Here is a 21,393-nt window from a genome sequence, read left to right as displayed (position 1 = left end):
TCCTGCATGCAAACTTTCTTGAAGTAGTCTGATATGCACCTGAACCCTCATGAAAAATTTCAGGTTTCTCGTACGATAATATATCGAATTTTTTGGTATTTACCGGTAAATAATATCTCAACTATTCTTATCCTTGAACTCGTCCAAGGCCTTGTCAAGATATGCATTTTAAGAACAGGTTGGTCAAACTTGGTTCTGTCGTTCGTTCGCTAGCAGAAAAGACAAGGCGGGTACATAAGCCCTTACTCGGTCTAAAAACTGTGTATTCACACTGTGCAATTAAGGCTGGAATGATGGATTTAGCAGCGCGTGTGATAACAAGGAGTCATAAAAGAACAAGCCTATGAAGAATTTCAACCACACCACAAATGGCAGGCTACACGTTCTACCCCGAGGAGCTGGACATCATTCACCAGCAGAATAGTTTTAACCAGGCTAGAAACAAATCGTTTTTTTCTGCACTTAATTTTAATTTGATCAAACCATCCGCAAAGGAAAATGTTCCCAACTCTGGTCGAATCACCAGGTTATTTCGGCCTCTACGGATAATTTTAACACTTTTGGGTCGTTGGCCATTCCAACCTCAACCTCAGGATGTGACGACGATCAGTAGTATTAGTAGTAGTAGTAGAACAAGTCCACTTTCCCAAATAATTGAACCTGACTTGGCTTGGATCGAACAAAGAGCCGCTGCTGGTTCTAGATTTGGGCAACCACTTCCGTCAGATCCAACTATTAGCCCAACAATTCCCGTGTACGATCTCTACACGGGTTCTCTCAAATCTGGTGTGGTCTTTTGGATGTATTTCATCCTGACAACACTTTTTCTTTCGACCGTTCTCCTCTTTTCCGTCCTTGGGTTTTGCGACTTTTTTCTCGACTGGCGTCTATTCGCCGTGAGCTCGTGGGATGAGGAAGAAAAGAGAAATTTTGAATCAAATTTAGTTCCATTCGTTTTGGTCTGGAGTTGCCTCTTGCATTCCTCAATTTCCAGCATTTCCTTTATCATTAAAAGAAAAACGGTGGCCAAGTTCTTAAACTACTGGAATTTTGCTATTGACTCGATGGACATTGATGTTCCAAAAGGGATCAAACGATATGTTTTGATGAACCATGCATTTTTCTTATCATTCCTCATCATTATTTTCATAGCATATAGAATCTTGTGAGTTTTTAAAACTTTATAAACTTTTTGGAGTATCAAGTGTATTTAAAAAATTGCAAAATTCAATGCAGATGTCTCAACTTGATTAGAGGAGGTTCCGTCCTCGTTGGAATTTTGACCGTCCGTCCTGTCATTTTCTTGTTTGACAGCACACAAGGCTTGTTTAAGATTCGTATTTTCGGAATGGTGGTCATACTTTATTCCGTGTATGCATCAAGAGCATTCCTTCTCCTCTTCTCCTTCAAAAGCAAATTGTTAAGGCATGCTTTCAAGATTTGGAATAAGAGACTGAAAATGCTTATCAGATCCTCGCCCACAGCAAGTATGTACATATACATAGTCGGACCAGGTATTCCCGTACAAGCATTTCTAGTGATAAATCTCAAAGTATTAGTGCTATCTGTTCGAAATTTTTACGGATTAACAAGGCACTAATATTGTTTAGAAATCATAACTTCTTTTTCAAGATTTCCTCCACGGGCGTGTACAGAAGGCATAAGTCGTGACGAAAACTGCACGTTCGCGGCACGCACGATTTTCATGGGAAAAGCGACCAGATCTTCTGTTGGTGTGACCTGTGGACTTCCACACTTGTGTGAGATTTAGAACATACTTGCATCTATAATTTTGACCACCAGTCATAATTTAGGGGATAAAGGTCTGCAGGTGCTGAGGACCGTTCTTGTGATGAAATAAAGTCATGAAAATTCGTCCAAGGCGGTTTTTTGGACAATTTTGCACCGTGAGCAGGAACAGAGTCTTGCTGAAAGGTCCAATGTTGATTTCCCGAGGGGTCAGTGTTCAGGGGTTTAGCAATTGGCTCCAGGACACTCCAAAAATATTTCTTGGCTTCAACTGCTACTCTTTGCGGTAAAAACCAGAGATTTGCTTTTTCCAGCCAACTTGTTCGCATTCACACCATGGTGGCGACTTCATATTGACTTCCGCATACTTAATGGGATGTCAGACTTCCGTATGGTAAATATCTGGCCATTTTTTCTATTAAATTTTTCTCTGACGGTGGAAAGTCTGAAATACTTTTCCCAAAAAAATGGCGCGTACCACGATCGAGTAGTTTTCGTCACGACTTATGTCTGCTGTATAAGCCCGTGGAGGAAATTTTGAAAAAGAAGATATGATTTCTAACCAATATTAATACCTTGTTCATCCGTAAAAATTTCGAATAGATAGCACTAATACTTTGGGATTTATCATCCAGAAATGCTTGTACGGGAATACCTGGTCCGACTATGTATAACAATATCTGTGTGAAAGGAAAAATAATGTAGACCCAGAATATATTTTTAATTAATAATGCAATAATTTGAATGTTTTCGGCTATATAATTTTGTAATCAATGCAGCCTACACAGATGAAAAGTTGAGATGCGAGAAGGCTTTCGAAGACTACAGAGTCCTACTGAAACTTGTTCGATTGACTGACCAGGTATTTGGAATGGTTTTGCAATCCTACTACGGAAGTCAGGTATTAGCATATTCTGAACAACATAAAGTCAAAATTTGTCCTACATAAATTTCATACAAAACTTGCAGCTCCTCAACATGTGCTTTGAGTTGTATTATCTTGCAAGATCAGGAACATATAACAAAACTCCTCTGGAAATCTTAGCAGCTCTGATTGTCTTGGTTCAAAATATTTACATTTTTTTCACTGTTTCACTGGATGCTGCGGTAATAGCAATTAATATGTATCTAATTAACATCTATAAGTAGGAAATAAGTGATAAACATATTTATGTAGAACGTGAATGAAGAGGCAATGAGGGGACTTGAGATACTGCGTCGTACCGGAATTTCTCAAAATCAAAGCATTCACAGAAAATATTTGGTATAACCCTGACAAAGTTACAATTTTAATTGGTAACACAATGTATGTTTGTCTATAGATGGCAAATATGCAGATAATATTTACTCAAAAAATAGTCCTTTCCGGTGGCAAGTACTTTTCTGTTGACAGACCATTCATTGTTACGGTATTCGACAAATCTTTTATAATCTCTCACTCTCATTATGCGCAAGCATACAGACATTCCACAAGTATATGATTTTCCATTTGATAGGTACTTGGTGCTGTTTTTACCTATTTTATCATTGTTCTACAAGTTGGACCCTCTTTGCACAAGAAGATTGAAGAATCGTAGCCTAAGATTAACACGATTTCTACATATGTGAATGCATTTTATTATTAGATATATGTACATATGTAGATAGTGGCAAGAAAAAATAATGCTGGGAAGGAGACTCGCTATTTTGTAGTATGTAACCCAAATTACTTAACTAATTAATTAATTTTGATTTGACCCTTAATTTTTATTACATACTACAAATTAGTGAGTCTCCTTCCCATACTTTATTATATAAATATACCCTCACTCCCAAAATTCGCCATATACGTATTGATTCAAATATATGGATTCATAACTTTGTATGAACATCTATGGTGTTCAACAGTTAAATTGAAAAAGCAACGTTAAAGATCACGAAACCTGTAATGTCTGAAATTCTCACGGTATAAGCTTCGACCATATGCATCATACAAAAATCAATTTATGGAGATTTAGTTTGATGTCCTGTATCTGTCCCTCCTGAATGTGAAATACATACATATATTATTCACAAAATGATGATTATAGAAATGCAAAATTCAAAACGTATTGACATATGCAAATCAGGCTGCAAATAAATTCTGTATCAATGAATTATGTATTCTGTGTAGTAGGAAGAAAAATATTACTCTATTGATGGCTATCACTCAAAAGTGGTGAGCTAATCCTAAGATGTGGCAATAGAAATCAAATGACTGGAGTTGTAGCTTACCAACCAAGCCAGATATGCACATATCATTTATGTACATACCATTTATACGTAAATCCTGATAAGGCAAAGATAACAATGAACATAATTGAATATTTGTAGAGTTTGTAGGATGACTAGGTTATCCCGTCACGGCTACAAGTTGATAAGTACGTATGCATAGCCTATGACTGAATTCTTTGGACATATCTACGTATGTGCATATAACATAACCTACATGCATATTTACATTCTGCATGCATACATATATTGTCCATCCATCATTCGGATGGACAATATCTGAGAATCGCTGTTCTTTGTATGACTCAAGCTCAATGAAAATATTCTCTTTAGTGCCACCGTGTGTAGTGTTAGTCAATTGCAGACAGAATGGTGACAATATTAATTATTTTATCTTAAAATATTCGATATTGCTGATATTTCAGACCTGAAATCAACAACCAATAGATACATGATTAATTTTAGGCTTTAGTCATCTACCAACAAGTGAGACTACATAAATATAATCGAGCATCGTATGCTATTCATACCGGACTTTTTTTCGTAACAATAGTTGATTTGTTTGTTGAAACTTAAGAATAATAACAATGGAAGCAGAAAGTATAATCGCGAAAATTTCCCTGGGAGAATGTGCTGCATTTCACGAGACTGACATTTTCAGAACTTTCTGTGAAGAATTCGTCAAGTTGGAAGAAGTAAGAATTAAAACACTATGAATCACATATGAGAAGCAAAAAAGGTTTCTGTAAATTAATTTGGTGTTTGAATCTCGTTTAGAAACAAAACGATCTCGCAACCAATTTATACATCACGGCAGGAGTCCTGGGCGGCGTCTGTTTGGTTTTACTCATATTTATCACAATGCTTTTCGTTAAACTCAACAAGTAAGTTTGAAAAATAATTTAATTTCCCGGCCATTTAAAAGCTTATCCAATTTTTATTAATATAGTGGGTTTAACCAATTGTACGATGGAGACGTGTTACAAAAACGAGGATTTAGCACGTACACTGGTCGCCCAACAGAATCGATGAAGTATGTCTGATGTGCAACATTTATTAAGTTAAACTGAATAATATAGTTTGTTCCTCTAAAATTTATTAATTTTTTAAAATTCAAACAATTCAGTCCTGCTTTTGCACCATCACCGCAACCCTATTCTGCTGGAGGTGGAGCAACATTTGACAACGCTACGGCAGGAGGGGTTCGTGTCCTGCCACGAAATCCACCCACATTTCGAAACAACTCGCCCAATGAAAAATATTATTAGTTAAATGCAAACAAGTGGATTTTTGTTTATAAAACTTTCAATCTTTTGATGAATGGGAACAAATCGAACAAATTATTATTATTAAATGAACCTGTAATAATAGAACCTTTTTAAAATGTTCTTTACCTAACCTCACACTTTTCAAATTTTACAATTTGAACGACAAGTACATGAAGCTATAACTTTCAATTTTACTTATATATTGAAAACTACATATATTTCCCTTGAATTTTCATATACTGACAAGTGTAAAGTGCCTTTTTTCTACACATAAAAGCTGTAAGTTATTCATATAAATATGTAAGTTGTCCGAGTGTACAGATTGAAAAATACAGGTATGCATACTTATAGCCACGTAATAAATGGTATTCCTAAATTTGTCCTAAGTTGATTCATTATCTTTGAGTATTACTGATTGAGTCATAATTATCACCCACGCACATTCTTTCGACTTTGGCAATTCCTTTATCTTTATAAATATATTTAGCTAAGTACAATGCAAACATATATTACAGTAATAATAATGGACAATTTTACGCAATACGGATTAAACCGAAAGCAGAGAAATATAGATACATGCCTCATCGCTCGTTATAGATTTTCATGCCTCATCCAATTAGGCATAAGCCAGTGAGGACGGGTTTCACAATTATAACATGACTGATAAGATAAAATCTCGGGGTGTTATCACGCACGGAGAGAAGGACTCACAAATGCTGTCGGCATACCCAGATTCCAATGACATGTGCAAAACATTTAACGCCATTATTCACTTCCATGAGGTAATTTTGGCCACCATTGTACTACTCGATATCTCTGTTCAATAAAGTTTAGGTGGATGATTAAGTATTTAGTATGAGATACACTTGGAATGTGGAACGTCAATAATAGGCTTGTACTCATTTGATTTTACAAAGTTTGAGTCATTGTTAGTAAAAAGCGTAGAATAAAATACAGATTCAATCAGGTGGTCACAGACTCCTACCGTTCCTTACATTGTATCAAAGGGTATTTAAAGAGTTGTTTAATATACCTTTAAAAAATATAATAGCACAATAAATCGGTGAACCCGTTACTTAAAAAATACCAAAATGACCACAAATTCCACTGCAGTAGAAATACTTGCTAGAGAAATTTTTGCCCTAAGAGAGGTAATCAAATCGTACACACATAATCTTAAAACTAACTTGAGGTGACATTTAATTTGCGCAATTTCAGGACAACGACAAATTCCAAGACCATATTTACATAGTCGCTGGCGTACTTGGCGGAGTTTGTTTGATTTTATTGCTTTCCATCGTGATAATGACTGTGGTTGCTTTCAGGTAACCAAACTTATTTTTAGACGGTGACAATTTTCAGTTTAATTTAAAATTGGGTTTGTATGTGCATAGGCTCAGCAAAAAAATTGTGGAAGTGGAAGAAAATAGGCGAATTGCTGATGAATTAAAAGGTGTGCATTTTTAATTTAAGTACGAATTTTTAATAGCAAACAAGACTAAATTTTTTTTTGTAATTTCAGCTCGTAAATTCTCCGCATACACAGGAGAGGAAGTCCACAGGTATTAAACAAACAGAGCATTAATACTTTCACATGTAAATTAGTCAATTAAGAGCGAGTGTTGAGATTTTGTATGCAAATTTGTCTAGGCGATTACAATCTGCTGCCCCCATCAACAACAACAAGGATTCCGAGTATGCATTTAACAACCCAGTGACCTCAGAGTATCAGCTCGGTGCCGTGCCTAAAAAATTTTAATTGAGTAGAAAACGTTCATAATGTTTTCACAATTTATTTCGTACTATTCAATTTACTTTTTTATACATGTCCACACTGTAATAATTTACTAAAGTATATCAATAACTTGACCAGCATCGTACTTAAAAGTGAGAGTAGCACACATACATTTAGTGTGTAATACTAATATTGTACTGTAGAATTCTCCATATACGTTATATGTACATACACGCCCTCCGTTATGGTTTGTGTGATTGGTCTGCAGACAGACCACTTCCCTTCTCTTATCGTGAAATAAAAATCGTCTTAATATTTAAAGTTACTGGACTTTAATGTTGATTACATAACAATTGCTTACACGAACTTATACATATACTTGTAACAAAGTTACTAAATAATTTGTTGGCAATTCACTATTTGTAAAATGCATCGTAGTTTTAAATATAAAAAATTTCATATTTTAATATTTTACTTAATATTTTACTTTGATAAATATGACTAATCGTAAGGCCAGAGTGCAATATTGAGAAAGTGATTGTGTCGAATCATGTGACATTATGTACATTTGCATACTTATACCACAGTTTACATTATATATGTACACGTCTATGGTTTATACATGCATACTTATTAAATTTATGTTACAACCACGTTTAAGTGAGTTATCAAAGTCTCACTGTTTCGCATGCAGCTCCTCATGGGATAAGCATTATTGCGTAAAACACCTCATTATTCGACATCTGGCAGCATCAGTTGATTTTAATTAATTTGCATAAAATCGGATTGGTTAACATGGGTTGGTGAATAATATGTTGTCACTGGGATGTATAGTAAACCAGCAAATAACGGCTTCGAATATGTGCATAGTGTGATACAGAGCACTCAAACCCAGACGATCTCCATGCATGCACGATTTGTGGATGACACTGATGGAGGCAATTGAGGAGATTATCCAGAAAAGAAGGATTGTCTGCAGTGATATGATGACGATTATTATGTACTGCTGAAAGATGTTAAATTAAGTCTGTGGAGTGGAGCATGTACGTAATAATAATATTCCACTGCGTGTCACATTTGTATAACTGATCAACCTGGTTAATACATTTCGGTTCTCCATGAACCTTTCAGTATGCAGTCAGCGTTTAATTAGCACACAACGACTTGAAGAAATACTGAAATTTTCAGTGATTAGACATACTAATAGATAAATACATGCACACAATTAGATAATCCATCAGTGTGTCAGTGGGTCGGTGCATACACGAAAAACACTGTAATACGCAGATACATACACCGCTCTACAATATTCTCCGGTGTTCAACATCTTGGTTTGGATTTCATCCTGCATACAAATACTTTGTAGACAATGATTCCCAAGAAGACATCGTCCCTCATCTTCTACGTAAATGGACAAAAGGTACGGATTCACTTGGTTTTGCTCAATTAAAAAAATCTTGGATTCATTTAACATTTCAATTTTCAATATCTCAAATGCTAAATGCAATGCATGACATCCTTCGTAAACAAGTCAAGGTTAAACCCAACTCTATCATTGCCACAAACTGTGCAATAATAATTGAGTAGTGATGTTTTTTAATTTACTGTGAGTTGGCAAAGTTAAACTCCACATTTGTACTTGCAATAATAATTTAACTATTGCAACATATTATGAATTTATGCAGTTCAGCTTAGTACTTTTCATGAGGTAGCAAAATATTCACAAAATTATACATGGTTAACAAATAGCAAATGTCGAATTTGTACGAATTATTACGAATATTTGACACCATCATGCAATGCAGACTACATATGCAGATCAAGAATTTAAATGAGTAATCACATAATTTAAATGTTAATGCTTGTAATGGATACATGGAATTTTAGATTGTGGATGAAAATGTCAATCCTGAATGGACGCTGTTGACATATTTGAGGAATAAACGTGAGTTTATTTTTACTAATCGAGTTTTTCATCTCATAGTAATCGAAATATTGTGACTTCAATTTTAGTACGGTTGACGGGATCGAAGTTGGGATGCGGCGAAGGAGGTTTGCGTTCAATTAAATTATGATTTAAAATGATACAATTATGTAATAACATTAATAACAACAGTGTTATAATAATTCGTTTCCCTTAACAGGCTGTGGGGCCTGTACCGTCATGCTGTCTCGGTTTGACAGAGATACAAAGAAAATTGTGTATGCTTGTGAAGTATATTTTACATTTAAGCGTGAATTATTACCTAAGTAAAATAATAATTTATAGCAACTTTGCCGTGAATGCGTGCCTAACTCCGATATGTTCGGTGCATGGATCAGCAGTAATCACTGTCGAAGGCATTGGAAATGTGGCGAATGGACTTCATCCTGTTCAGGTGTGTTGACCTTGTTTAACCCCTGAAGTTGTCTCAATTAACTAACCATAGATTACCAAATGAATCTAGGAAAGAATTGCAAAGAGCCACGGCAGTCAATGCGGATTTTGTAATGAAACTAATTTATTCGTTTATCGAGTCAAAATGACCAAACAATGGATATTAATAAAAGTATTGAAAATGAAGGCACCCCCGGAATCGTAATGTCCATGTACACTCTGATGCGGAACAATTCTTTGCCATCCATGCATGAAGTGGAAGTCGCTTTTCAGGGGAATTTATGCCGGTGAGATGTTTACGACCAGCCAGTTATATTTTTTCCTTGATTTTATGAGCCTCCAATATTTATAGTTGTACCGGGTATCGACCAATTCTGGAGGGATACAAAACCTTGACCAAAGAAGGTGCTGCAGGTGGGTGTTGCGGAAAATTGCAAAACGGTGGTTGTTGCATGCAAAACGGCACTAAAGAAAATGGGACTTGCACCAATGGAGGAGATGCAGAAGAAGAGTATGGACTTTTCAATCCAAATACTTTCAAAAAGTACGATCCCTCGACGGAATTCATCTTTCCGCCAGAGTTGCAGGTACATTTTGTCCTAATTCAACAAGTACCTGATACAGCAAATTGAATTATAACTCTAATTTCCACATGGCGCAGCTAACATCTGACTACGATGATCAATACCTCGTATTCAATGGGGAGCGAGTTACATGGTACAGGCCAACCAGTTTGGGACAACTGCTTGAGGTAACGCCATCTCAAGATAACAATATTCCGATTTTTGTACATGATAAACATACCTTGATTTAACATAATTTACAGCTAAAGGCAAAATATCCGTATGCAAAAATTGTTGTGGGGAATACAGAAATCGGTAATTTTTGACTAGACGACTAGTCTTAAAAAGGCATTTCTTTTCATGACCTTTTTACCGATGTATACAGGTGTGGAGGTGAAATTCAAGAATTGTTTGTACCCCGTCATCATTCAACCCACACGAGTCCCAGAGTTAGTTGATGTCAAACTCGAGAGCAAAGGGGTTCGGTTCGGGAGTGCAGTAACACTTTCAGACATGGAGACTGTCCTTCGAGAACAGATTGCTACACAGCCGGAATACAAAACTCGGGTGTTTTCAGCCATTGTGGAAATGCTTCGATGGTTTGCAGGTGAAAATGTCAATCAATGCACTTGTCTAAATATTTCTTATCCCCATAATATAAAAGCAAACTTTTTTACAGGGAAGCAAATTCGAAACGTTGCTGCTATTGGAGGGAATATTATGACAGGGAGCCCTATATCTGACCTCAACCCCTTATTCATGGCTGCTGGTTGTGAGCTAGAGCTTAAAAGCAAAGGTAGTCTCGGCTATGCTAAATGTACATAGCAGCTGCGCATTAGTTAATTACTCTATTAAAACTTTGAAATTTAGATGATCACAGAGTTGTTACGATGGATGACACATTCTTTACTGGATATCGGAAAAACATTTGCAAGTCGGAGGAAATTTTACAGAGCATTTTAATACCATACCTAAAAGAAGTACGTATACATATTTATATTAAACATAATTTCGCTTCATTTTTGTGTATAAAATAATATATGCAATGGCAGGACGAATACTTTTGGGGTTTCAAACAAGCAAAGCGCAGGGATGACGATATTGCCATCGTCAATGCCGGCATGTTTGTCCGATTTGAAGTGGAGACTAATACGATTCAAAAGATTTCGTTAGCGTTCGGTGGGATGGGTACGTGTACAATTTGCAATGTATTTTTTTCCTTAACGACGTTTTGAATTGTTCAACATTGTTATCGCCTTTCTACTTCTAGCTCCGACGACTGTGATGGCGAGAACGACGCAATCATCTCTGGTTAAGGTATTCCCTTTTTGACCCTTGTCCTACATTTCTAGAAATAAATAGGTTTACTCGGCTAGTTCATGCGCTCCTCTTCTCTGCACGAACATACGCACAAAAAGCCTAAATATAAGACAATAGCTAGATATATAGAAATAAAAAAACAATAAAGACAAATATGTAGTCATCAGATTTACTTTGTTTTGATTAAACTAGAAATAGTATATAATAGCTAATACGCATCGGTAAACAAAGTACCGGCTAATTATTTGATACTATTTAAACATTTTAAATAGTAGTCTAGTCCAGTATTGTTAGTTGGTCAGTTAGATATCCGAGTTGTCAGCGATTTACTTAGCCTAAGTTTTCTTAACGACGGTAAAATCCAGTTTAGACTGTTTTAATGGTTTTGCTTGTATTGGGAGTAGTGCTCGACGCTTTGTCATCACTTGAGGTGCAGTTATAGTTTCATCTCGAGGACTGGTAGTTACGGTCTCATTTTCTGAGACGTTGTCATGTTTTGATTCCTCCTTTCCACTTTTGAGCTGTCCAACTGCCAATCTACAAAATTGTTCATATTATGTAAGACTGCCAATGTCTATTTTGATTTTATTTATAACAACCTCATAGCATTTACTATTTTGATTGGGGTTCTCTTCATAGTTGTTCTCCTATCAGCACATCCTTTGTTAACATGTGTCTTGAGATTAGAACTTGTTAAAAACTTGTGTCCGCACCAGCAACATGTAAAAGGTTTCAAACCTGTATGCACATTTTTGTGGCTGCAAAACAAGTACCGAAATTTTAAGCTTTACAAACTTTTAAGTTTTAAACTTTGTTATTACTTAGAAAAAATATTGCCTGTCCAGTTTTGATCTGTCAATCGTCACGTATTCACACCCTTCGAAATCACAGAAAAGTTTTGGTCGTGTCGATTTCGCAACATATGGTGCCATACCCTTCGCCTTAGTCTTAATCGTTGGCAATGGCAATGCCACGGTATCAACACTAACGACTCTTTTCCTGGCCTGATTGATTACCGACCTGTGTTAACAAATTTAATTTTGTTAAATCGAATATCAAGTGCAAAGATTATAATGAATTAAACAAGTATTACATTAACATCTCATCTAGCTTATTGCGTGTTCCGTTTTCAGCTAGGAACCTTTCCCCATTTTCAGGACGAATAGACCCTTTGTCATCCTTTTTAAGTCGACGTGCTCGGTGCCTCAATTGTAATCCAGTATATGCGTCAGACGCAAAAATTACAAGACAAACGAGATTTTCCTTCAGCGCTGTGCATCCCGGCGTCATGTCATCCCTATTTGTGTCACCAATGTTGTTTCAGATTTTTTATTCAAATTGTAAGGTAGTAAATACAAATATATGAATGTTTACACTATACTTACTCGTAAGAACACCCAGTGTCTTTCGAACCCGGCGTATGCAAAGATTTCCTTCTGTTCTGATTATTCCTTACAGACTTATTAATTTCCTTCGCACTAGTTAGGGAGGAATAGCCCAGAGTAAAATCTCTAATCACTTTCGTACTGTCTGACCAATACTGTAAAAACAGTCTGTGAATTTCATACACATCACCTGAAAATAAAATGTTTATTATTATGTTGGGGAAACAAATTAAGATGTGAAATAAAATTACTCTTGAGGGCCTCAGCTGTCCGAGTTGTAATGAGGTTACTTTGTGGGTCGAGGTAGAACACTTCATTGTGTCCAACACTATCTAAATTTAACCTCTCACTAACCATTTTGAATTTAAATTTAATAGGACAAAGTTTATCCTACTAATCCACAAAATCGTTGTGGAACACAAACATTAGTTTCAACTTTCCCACTATTCTTTTCTTGCCCATGCGAGCTCTTCCCCTTGCCCCTTGCCTTCCTGAGCCGGAAACATTTTATTTATTTTACTAGCGTATAGCCCGGCCAAGGCCGGGTTCTAGAGTTCCAGTGGGGGGTGTGCCCAAAGCGAAAAATCCGTCATACTATATTTTAAATAATTCCCAGTGGAGACTTTGTCATACTACATACATACATCAGACTGAGGGTTTGCCCAAGTCATACTGCATTTTAATTAACCTGGTCACAGTAAAATTTGATTCCCCCCTGTGGGAGTAGTTGAATAGCTAATTACTTAAATTCCCGTCGCGTGGGAGTAACTGCATAGCTAACTATTTAAATTCCCACGCTTCACGCTCCCGTTAAGTTCCATAAACCCCGTTAACTTCTACAATTAACGCCAAGCTATTGACGGATTCGGATTCAGCGTCAAAAATACATTCGAATTGATATGCGACATCACGAATAAGCCAGATTTGGACACCACGGTCACGGCGAGGTCACGGGGGCCTCGCAGGTCAAAACCATTGACGGCGTTGGATTCAGCGTCAAAAATACATTCGAATTGACATGCCACTCGCTGTGGGTAGAGTTTCTCAAACTAAAATAATTAATTAATAGTGTTTATCACGATCACTTATCATGATAACCACTATTGATGAGTGATGTATGTATGTGGGGTGTACATGTTCATGTATTCATTTATTCATGCAGTGCAGTGCATGCATGCAGTGGTTGCTCCGCTTCCTTCTTTGTCTACTGTATGGGGCAATTTGCATTGCGAAGACGGACCCAGGGACCCAGGGATCATACTAACACTTTATTAGAGTAGATGTGTGCCCGTGTTCCGTGCGATTTTTTTAAATGTTGTCTTTTGCTGGTCAAGCGTCAGTGGAATCAACACATAGTACAAGAAGCAGCTAAGACTTTGATCGAAGATCTTCCTCTGGATCCCAGCGGTAGATTTTTATTGCGAAATTTGTGTTATCATAACGTATTTCTCATATTGATTTATTCTTGTTACTTTTAGCACCAGGAGGAATGATCGTAATCTAAATCTAAATATGAAAAATAATATGAAATGAAAGTAATCTAAATCTTTTGTTTTAATATACAGGAATTCCGACGGTCTCTAACGCTCAGTTTCTTTTTCAAGTATGTATAAACAATACGTTTTTCATTTACCAATGTTTCAGCCACGACCAAAAGCATAATACTGAAGTGCGCAATTTGATACACAGGTTTTACATGATTGTTCAAGAGAAGCTGAATCAAAGGTTGTCCTATGTAAAACCTTTGCCATCAAATTTCAAGAGCGCTATACAAGTTTATCACAGAGGAGTTCCAAAAAGCTCGCAAATCTCGCAGATTGTTCCATCAGGCCAGCCGGACCATGATCTCGTTGGTAAACCCATACCTCACATGTCCGGGATGAAGCAGGCAACTGGTAAATAATTCTTTAAAAGCAGTCCTACAAAATTGCCATTGGGAAATTATTTACGCTCGTTGTTTATAGGTGAAGCTATTTATGTGGACGACATGCCAAAATTTGAAAATGAGCTGTATCTCGCATTGGTTTTTAGTAGCAGAGCTCATGCAAAATTAATATCTGTTGATGCAACCGAAGCATTGCAGCAAGAAGGCGTAGTGGACTTTATTTCAGCAAAGGTGCGTATGATGAGTTGTAGTCAATTGACACAAATGTACATGAATATCGTCCAGTTAAACTTTGCCAGGTAAATAACACAACTCTTAAAATTCCAGGACATTCCAAAAGAACGAAACAAAATGGGTGCAATAATTCACGATGAGGTATACAGTGTTGTACATTAATTTCGCTTTTAGTAGGATATCTTGATCAAGTTTCCCGTAATTATTTCCAGGAAATATTTGCCAGTAAAACTGTAACTTGCATTGGGCAGCCAATAGGCGCAATTCTGGCGCATGACCAAGCCACTGCACAGAGGGCATCAAAAATGGTGAAAGCGGAGTACCAAGATATCAAACCACTCATCATCACCATTCAAGATGCCATCAAGCACAACTCATTTTATCAGGATTGGATTCGAAATATAAAGAATGGAAATATTGAAAAAGGATTTTCGGAATCTGACCACATTCTGGAAGGCGACATGCATCTCGGGTAATAACATTAATGATAACAACCGAGTTCTCTGGGACAAAGTAAAATACTGACATTTTACGTTTTGTGTAGAGGTCAAGAGCACTTTTATTTGGAAACTCAAGCGACAATTGCTCTCCCAAAACTGGAGGACGGAGAGACAGAAAGTACGTTATTAGGCTTGTTATCCAAAATTTAGATTCTAAATTACTCTATGATGAAACTGGAAATTCACTCATGATAACTATAAATTTGACCCACTTTGGGCAGTATTTTGCTCTACTCAGAACCCCACCGAGATTCAGCTCTTGACGGCTGAAGCGCTGGGAGTCCCAGCTAACAGAATAGTCGTTCGGACAAAGCGAATGGGGGGTGGATTTGGAGGGAAAGAGACGAGGTCAATGATGCTCGCAATTCCTGTCGCTCTCGCAGCAAATAAGTAATGTCATGATTAAGTTATTATTTCTACAATCCAAGAAAAATGCCTGAATGATGAATTAATTTCAGACTAAAACGTCCAGTCCGCTGCATGTTTGATCGGGATGAGGACATGGGTTGCAGCGGTACAAGGCACCCATTTTTTTGCAGGTTTAAAGTCGGGGTAAAGAATGATGGACGTGTCATGGCGTTGAAAATGACTTTGTACAACAACGGAGGCAACTCTTTGGACTTGTCCTGTTCGGTAATGGAAAGGGCATTATTCAGGTACCCATACAGTTGCTGATTGCATACATTGTTGTACTTGATATCTCACAAATGTACACTTTTCATTCGCTTATCCTTGAAGTGCTGACAATGCTTACAATATTCCAAACGTTGACTTTACTGGATACGTCTGCAAAACCAATTTACCATCAAATACCGCATTTCGTGGATTTGGTGGTCCACAAGGAATGATGTTCACGGAAAATGTATTTGATCAAATTGCGGACAAGTTAAATATTGATCCCATCCAGGTTAATATATCTAACTGACTGACCTAATTGGTCATTACTTTCCGTACAAATCTGTCTAAAAAATAATCTGTTCTTAGCTTCGAGAAATCAACATGTATAAAGAAGGGGACGAAACGCATTACAACCAACCCTTAGAATATTGCACCATTCCAAGATGCTGGTCAGAATGCAAAGCCAACTCAGAGTTTGCCAAAAGGCGACAAGAGGTCGATGCATTCAATGCAGAAAATCGTTGGAAAAAGCGAGGAATCTCCTTAATTCCTACAAAATTTGGAATTGCTTTCACCGCACTGTGAGTTTAAGTAACTTTATTGAATAACTAGATAAACTATGATTTAAGACGAACACATAAATATTATTGACACAAATGGACTGAATATGGGCCAAACTTGTGTAATTCGCCTAATCAAAATAGTCCTTAAGTTTTTTTTAATAAATTGACAGCTTTTTGAATCAAGCTGGGGCACTGGTAATGGTATACAGAGATGGTTCGGTACTTATTAGCCACGGTAAGGCCAATGATATACATATAAAAAGCATTATAGTTTACGAACAGTTAATTCTAAACTATTTAGTGAAATCGATAATTACTGATATTTCGTAGGTGGGACCGAAATGGGACAAGGACTTCATACAAAAATGATCCAAGTGGCGAGCAGAGCGATGCGAATCTCCAGCGACAAAATACACATTATGGAAACTTCTACTGATAAAGTACCAAATACTTCACCCACCGCTGCAAGTGCGGGGTCAGATTTGAATGGAATGGCAGTTTTGGTATAAAATTTTAGCACATGTTGTATATTAATTTTAGTCCACTTGCATTATGCATGATAACCCGTGTAGAATGCCTGCAATCAAATAATGGAACGACTCGAACCATACATAACAGCTAAACCCAAAGGACGATGGGAGGACTGGGTCACGGCGGCATATTTCGACAGAGTTGGACTCTCTGTTGCTGGATTTTACAAGTACAACTTTATCTGATTTAACAAAGATTTCCAACTACCTTATCATTAATGTATCAAATTATTCATGTAGGACGCCTGGGATTGGTTTCGATTTTAAAGCGAAACTTGGAAAACCATTCAACTACTTTTGCTTCGGAGCTGCTTGTGCAGAAGTTGAAATTGATTGTCTAACAGGGGATCATGAAGTACATATGTTTATTTATCGTTAAATACGTATTAATAATAGTAGTTTTAGTCCATTCAATAATTTGTAGGTCCGTCGTTGCGACATAGTCATGGATGTCGGAGAAAGCATAAACCCAGCTATCGACATTGGTCAGATTGAGGGTGGTTATATGCAAGGTTATGGACTGTACACCCTCGAAGAACTGCGCTATTCTCCACAAGGTCATTTGCTGACAAAAGGGCCAGGTTAGTACGAATCAACAATGCGCGTGTACTTATGTGTTTGTTAAATAAGAATGTATTTTCCAGGGATGTACAAACTTCCAGGCTTTGGAGGTAACATAAATAGTTCGCATTTTATAAGTTATATAAGATGAAATGAATTATAATGCTTATTGATTTCATATTCCAGACATTCCTGAAGAATTTAACGTTTCTCTGCTTAGAGGAGCACCGAACGCGAAAGCAGTGTTCTCATCAAAGGTAAGTTGTAAACCTTTTTTGTAATGGCAATTAAAATGTCATCACTTGTACTCATTTCATTTTGCAGGCGGTAGGGGAACCCCCTCTCTTTCTCGCTGCTGCGGCATTCTATGGAATTAAAGACGCCATAAAGTCAGCTCGCAAAGAGCAAAGTATCACGGGACCTTTCCGTTTAGATTCGCCAGCAACTGCAGAAAGAATTCGAATGGCCTGTATTGACCAGTTTACAGAGAAGGTAAATCTTGCACTAACAATTATGGCTCGATAGATCAGTCTAAATACAGAATCTAATCTTGATTGATCATGATTTCAGTTCCCAACTCCAGCTTCAAACACATTTAAACCATGGTCTGTAACTGTGTAATATGCGGTTAATGTACATATACACAGTTTCATTAGTAGATTTTCACAGTAGCGATACATGACAGATGATGTATGAAGAAAAAATAAAAAACTTGTTGTTTACCATTATATTCTTCTCAGTTTTACTCAGTAGCAAACAATGCATGTACTAGATTTGACAGTAGATTTTGCAGGTCACAGATATGAACGGCTGACAAGTGATAAGCTCATAATCCAGCATTTGGATAAAATTATTTGTGTTTTCTGATTTGATAAAAAACAAGTTTGCTGCATTTGATTGATTATATTGTGCACACCTCCAACTTATTAGTGCCATCAGCATAATTACCTAATTACGTGACTTCACTCCTCTGCATGAAATTATGTCATACCGATTTTCACCTTCACAGTGAACACTTCCAAAATCCCATTCTCAGGATGAAGCTATACGCCTTACTCGTTTCCTTGCTATTCGTAGCATTAGTGTCCGAGAATAAAGCACAACTGCCAACGTCAACAATTATTGACTATGCTGTGCGACAATATGCAATCCTTTCTGAACGTATTTTGGGCGAAGAAGATTTTATTAGGTTGGTTATGAATTTTTCTCAAATAATAATTTTCATCCGCACATGATTTATTATTTCCACTAAAGTACTAAAATGAGTACATATACGTATGTAGCACGGGCAATCCACTTCAGCCAACTTGGAATTTTAAAGGGTTTAACGACTGGACAGTCGGCTTTTACGGGGGGTCACTGTGGATGCTGTATAAATTGACGCAGGACACATATTGGCGACGACTTGCTCTCGAGTACCAAGAAAGGATAAAAGATCGACAATATGACACTTCAAACCATGACGTCGGATTTATTATCATGTCCACTTTTGGGCTAGGTCTGGAATTAACAAATGATCAAAGTTTTGTTCCCGTTATTCTACAAGCGGCTGCCTCACTCTCATCCAGATATGTTCGTAAGTATTCGATACCAAATTCAAAAATCGATTAATATTTACTTGAGTAATGCAACACTTTTATCTTAATTATTACGATTATGTAAATTTAGCTGCCACCGGATGCATTCGTTCATGGAATAGTGGTGAACCTGGAGAAGTGACTGTGATTGCTGACAACATGATGAACTTAGAACTCCTTCTTGCTGCATCTGAACTTGCCAATTTTAACCCCGATTACACCCACATGGTTGTTTCCCATTCCTACAAGACCAGAGAACATCACTATCATCCAGATGGTTCCGTTAATCATGTCGTGGCCTTTAACGACAGCACAGGTGCAGTCGTAAGAAAGTACAATGTTCAAGGCTATAGTGACAGCTCTGCCTGGTCACGAGGTCTGGCTTGGACAATTCATGGCTTCACTTCCGTGTATGAACACCTCAACGATAATCAATTCTACTTGGAATCTGCGGAAACGGCGGCGAATTTCTTCATAAACAACTTGCCAGCCGACTATGTTCCGTATTATGACTTTAAAGCACCCATTGAAACGGAATATTCCCCCCGAGATACGGCTGCGGCCTCCATTGCGGCACATGCTTTCCTGAAACTATTCAAAATCACAGCTAATCCCGTGTACTTTGAGACAGCAGAAAAAATCATGGAAAACTTGATATCTGACAAGTATCGGGCAGATGGGAATCCACTTTATAGGCTGCCAGCCATCCTAGTTAATGGAACAGTTTTCTTTCACCAGAATGATTTGGATACTGCAATCGTCTATGCGGACTTTTACTTTTTGAATGCGCTGGATGTGTACATTGAAATTGTTGGGACGAAGGGCAATCAACTTTAATTTTAATCTCCTAAACACATTTTTTCCCATAATTGATGCGAATAATAAATTGTTTATTCCTGAATTGATTTGACATTGTTTCTTTGTTGGTTGTACTTTAGTATGATTCACGTAAATATTATTTGTGCATGATCGATGTGAAGCACGTCCGGCGACCCCACTGTCCAGTGAAATCTGCCAGCTCGTCTATCTCTTGTGTCCCCGGCCATGCAAGGGTCGTTTTCTCCAAATAAGTCTGTAATGCTTACGTCAAAGGTTTCATCAACCTGAGCCATCCAGGGACGCCCTGCACTGGCATTTGGACGTCGAAGAGGAATTTGGAGGATGTCATATAGAAAACCATCATCGTCATTTTCACTGTCGCTACTGCAGTCACTTTTCTGTTTCGTCTTTAATGGATCTTTCGTGGGATACAGAATTGGATTCTTGTAACAACAGAATTTCTTCCGGTTTTCCTTGTTCCTTCTCGTTTCTCTGCTTTCTTGTCTGAAAAAATTAATACATATGTCTGCATCAAGTAACATTAAGATAAGTATTTTTTAATTAAATTAGGTTAGGTTACCGCTGTAGTTTTGTTCGGCAACTTTTTCCTGGCTAGATTCAAGGGATTTTAATGATCTGCAAATTTTTGCATATTTCTCTTGTTTTTTAGCCTCTGCCATTAAATAATTTCTATATGCGACTGGGTTATTTTGCTGAAAATCTTGTATAATTCTTTTACGAGTGAGTTCAGTTGCAGAGTGTGGTATAAAGTAGCGATAATAATTTGGATCGAATTTTGGAAATTTGTACACTTTTTTTCTTGAACCGAGATTGCAAATTGATTTACAGTTTTCTAAAGTCAAAGTTGTTTCACTAGGATTGTGCTTGAGAAAATAAGTCTGATCCTCTTCTTGGTTTTGGTCATTAGGAGGAATTACGAATCCACTTTTCAATGCTTGATCCCTTCTTTTTACTTCGGTCAAATTTTTACAATCTCGTTTTTCAATTTTCCTACATTTTTTCACGGATTTTGGTTTCTCCTCGTCTGAAAGTTGGAGGTATTCTGGAAGTACTAGCGGAATTTCATTACTACGGTTTGCGGTTAGCGACATTACTGCTCGTCGAGTCACCAGAAGGATAACAACAGTGAAAAACGAGCAGAGAAATATCCATCCGTAATGGGGCGAACCTACTTTGTGGAAAATTGCATAAACTAAACTCCTAACGACAAATATTAGGATCGATACTGCCGCTCCAAAAATTAGAGATGAACGAGCCAGTCCTATGAAAAATGTTATCCCAACTGACTTTTGGTTTGGAATTGGTTGATCTGGAATTGATGAAGGACAGCGGCATCGTTCTGGACCATTAATTGGATTAAACAATGATTGTCGCGGAAGTTCTGATGATTCCTGAGCGCTGGAAGTGGGTGATGTCTCGGCTGGTATGTCTGCTGACA

General features: G+C 37.2%; 5 protein-coding genes across 6 annotated transcripts; 4 read left to right on the top strand and 1 right to left on the bottom strand.

Moving 5' to 3' along the window:
* Positions 1–218: 218 nt before the first annotated feature.
* Positions 219–5,658, top strand: LOC110845035. 2 transcript variants are annotated; one of them, XM_035848132.1, is made up of 11 exons: positions 219–1,165; positions 1,237–1,487; positions 2,529–2,650; positions 2,719–2,856; positions 2,927–3,013; positions 3,072–3,158; positions 3,246–4,485; positions 4,577–4,694; positions 4,777–4,883; positions 4,949–5,032; positions 5,126–5,658. In XM_035848132.1, exons 1-7 carry the CDS (start codon positions 369–371, stop codon positions 3,324–3,326), a joined length of 1,563 nt encoding a protein of 520 aa, XP_035704025.1. In that variant the 5' UTR covers positions 219–368; the 3' UTR covers positions 3,327–4,485; positions 4,577–4,694; positions 4,777–4,883; positions 4,949–5,032; positions 5,126–5,658. The 2 variants fall into 2 exon arrangements, with proteins under 2 accessions (XP_035704025.1, XP_021947086.2); XM_022091394.2 differs by having other exon boundaries at positions 3,246–4,694; positions 5,126–5,656.
* Positions 5,659–6,006: 348 nt separating this feature from the next.
* LOC110844406 lies at positions 6,007–7,327 on the top strand. The gene is made up of 5 exons (XM_022090597.2): positions 6,007–6,418; positions 6,486–6,592; positions 6,662–6,720; positions 6,790–6,829; positions 6,918–7,327. Exons 1-5 carry the CDS (start codon positions 6,359–6,361, stop codon positions 7,024–7,026), a joined length of 375 nt encoding a protein of 124 aa, XP_021946289.1. The 5' UTR covers positions 6,007–6,358; the 3' UTR covers positions 7,027–7,327.
* Positions 7,328–8,121: 794 nt separating this feature from the next.
* Positions 8,122–18,266, top strand: LOC110845123 (xanthine dehydrogenase/oxidase). Its single transcript, XM_022091485.2, has 36 exons — positions 8,122–8,422; positions 8,890–8,947; positions 9,016–9,054; positions 9,147–9,204; positions 9,272–9,380; positions 9,450–9,489; positions 9,567–9,666; positions 9,732–9,966; positions 10,041–10,130; positions 10,206–10,257; positions 10,328–10,549; positions 10,622–10,738; positions 10,813–10,922; positions 10,995–11,130; positions 11,213–11,259; positions 13,982–14,054; positions 14,126–14,142; positions 14,213–14,250; positions 14,337–14,542; positions 14,612–14,763; positions 14,860–14,907; positions 14,979–15,238; positions 15,311–15,384; positions 15,488–15,656; positions 15,725–15,922; positions 16,005–16,173; positions 16,251–16,465; positions 16,618–16,682; positions 16,778–16,950; positions 17,020–17,147; positions 17,218–17,332; positions 17,402–17,558; positions 17,622–17,648; positions 17,725–17,795; positions 17,863–18,030; positions 18,109–18,266. Exons 1-36 carry the CDS (start codon positions 8,372–8,374, stop codon positions 18,157–18,159), a joined length of 4,038 nt encoding a protein of 1,345 aa, XP_021947177.1. The 5' UTR covers positions 8,122–8,371; the 3' UTR covers positions 18,160–18,266.
* Positions 11,416–13,066, bottom strand: LOC110845125. Its single transcript, XM_022091487.2, has 6 exons — positions 12,899–13,066; positions 12,648–12,837; positions 12,356–12,559; positions 12,100–12,282; positions 11,862–12,020; positions 11,416–11,799 (listed from the first exon to the last, which is right to left on the bottom strand). Exons 1-6 carry the CDS (start codon positions 13,002–13,004, stop codon positions 11,598–11,600), a joined length of 1,044 nt encoding a protein of 347 aa, XP_021947179.1. The 5' UTR covers positions 13,005–13,066; the 3' UTR covers positions 11,416–11,597.
* Positions 18,267–18,455: 189 nt separating the features above from the next.
* LOC110845124 (unsaturated glucuronyl hydrolase) lies at positions 18,456–20,025 on the top strand. The gene is made up of 3 exons (XM_022091486.2): positions 18,456–18,727; positions 18,822–19,114; positions 19,207–20,025. Exons 1-3 carry the CDS (start codon positions 18,513–18,515, stop codon positions 19,950–19,952), a joined length of 1,254 nt encoding a protein of 417 aa, XP_021947178.1. The 5' UTR covers positions 18,456–18,512; the 3' UTR covers positions 19,953–20,025.
* The last annotated feature ends 1,368 nt before the right edge of the window (positions 20,026–21,393 follow it).

This window comes from Folsomia candida, unplaced genomic scaffold, assembly GCF_002217175.1.
Source record: "Folsomia candida strain VU population unplaced genomic scaffold, ASM221717v1 Fcan01_Sc002, whole genome shotgun sequence".
NCBI classification, from domain to species: Eukaryota; Metazoa; Arthropoda; class Collembola; order Entomobryomorpha; family Isotomidae; genus Folsomia; species Folsomia candida.
This window is presented reverse-complemented; position numbering and strand designations above follow the sequence as displayed.

Coding starts and splice junctions, on each gene's coding strand:
- LOC110844406 (XM_022090597.2), top strand. CDS start 6,359: ATGACCACAAATTCCACTGCAGTAGAAATACTTGCTAGAGAAATTTTT. Junction 6,419..6,485: donor AAATTTTTGCCCTAAGAGAG/GTAATCAAATCG, acceptor GCGCAATTTCAG/GACAACGACAAATTCCAAGA. Junction 6,830..6,917: donor ACAGGAGAGGAAGTCCACAG/GTATTAAACAAA, acceptor AAATTTGTCTAG/GCGATTACAATCTGCTGCCC.
- LOC110845124 (XM_022091486.2), top strand. CDS start 18,513: ATGAAATTATGTCATACCGATTTTCACCTTCACAGTGAACACTTCCAA. Junction 18,728..18,821: donor GGCGAAGAAGATTTTATTAG/GTTGGTTATGAA, acceptor ATACGTATGTAG/CACGGGCAATCCACTTCAGC. Junction 19,115..19,206: donor ACTCTCATCCAGATATGTTC/GTAAGTATTCGA, acceptor ATGTAAATTTAG/CTGCCACCGGATGCATTCGT.
- LOC110845125 (XM_022091487.2), bottom strand. CDS start 13,004: ATGGTTAGTGAGAGGTTAAATTTAGATAGTGTTGGACACAATGAAGTG. Junction 12,283..12,355: donor AAGCTAGATGAGATGTTAAT/GTAATACTTGTT, acceptor TTGTTAACACAG/GTCGGTAATCAATCAGGCCA. Junction 11,800..11,861: donor AAAATAGTAAATGCTATGAG/GTTGTTATAAAT, acceptor ACAATTTTGTAG/ATTGGCAGTTGGACAGCTCA.
- LOC110845123 (XM_022091485.2), top strand. CDS start 8,372: ATGATTCCCAAGAAGACATCGTCCCTCATCTTCTACGTAAATGGACAA. Junction 10,739..10,812: donor GCTAGAGCTTAAAAGCAAAG/GTAGTCTCGGCT, acceptor TTTGAAATTTAG/ATGATCACAGAGTTGTTACG. Junction 17,148..17,217: donor TCTGTTGCTGGATTTTACAA/GTACAACTTTAT, acceptor TTATTCATGTAG/GACGCCTGGGATTGGTTTCG.
- LOC110845035 (XM_035848132.1), top strand. CDS start 369: ATGGCAGGCTACACGTTCTACCCCGAGGAGCTGGACATCATTCACCAG. Junction 1,166..1,236: donor TTCATAGCATATAGAATCTT/GTGAGTTTTTAA, acceptor AATTCAATGCAG/ATGTCTCAACTTGATTAGAG. Junction 2,651..2,718: donor AATCCTACTACGGAAGTCAG/GTATTAGCATAT, acceptor CAAAACTTGCAG/CTCCTCAACATGTGCTTTGA.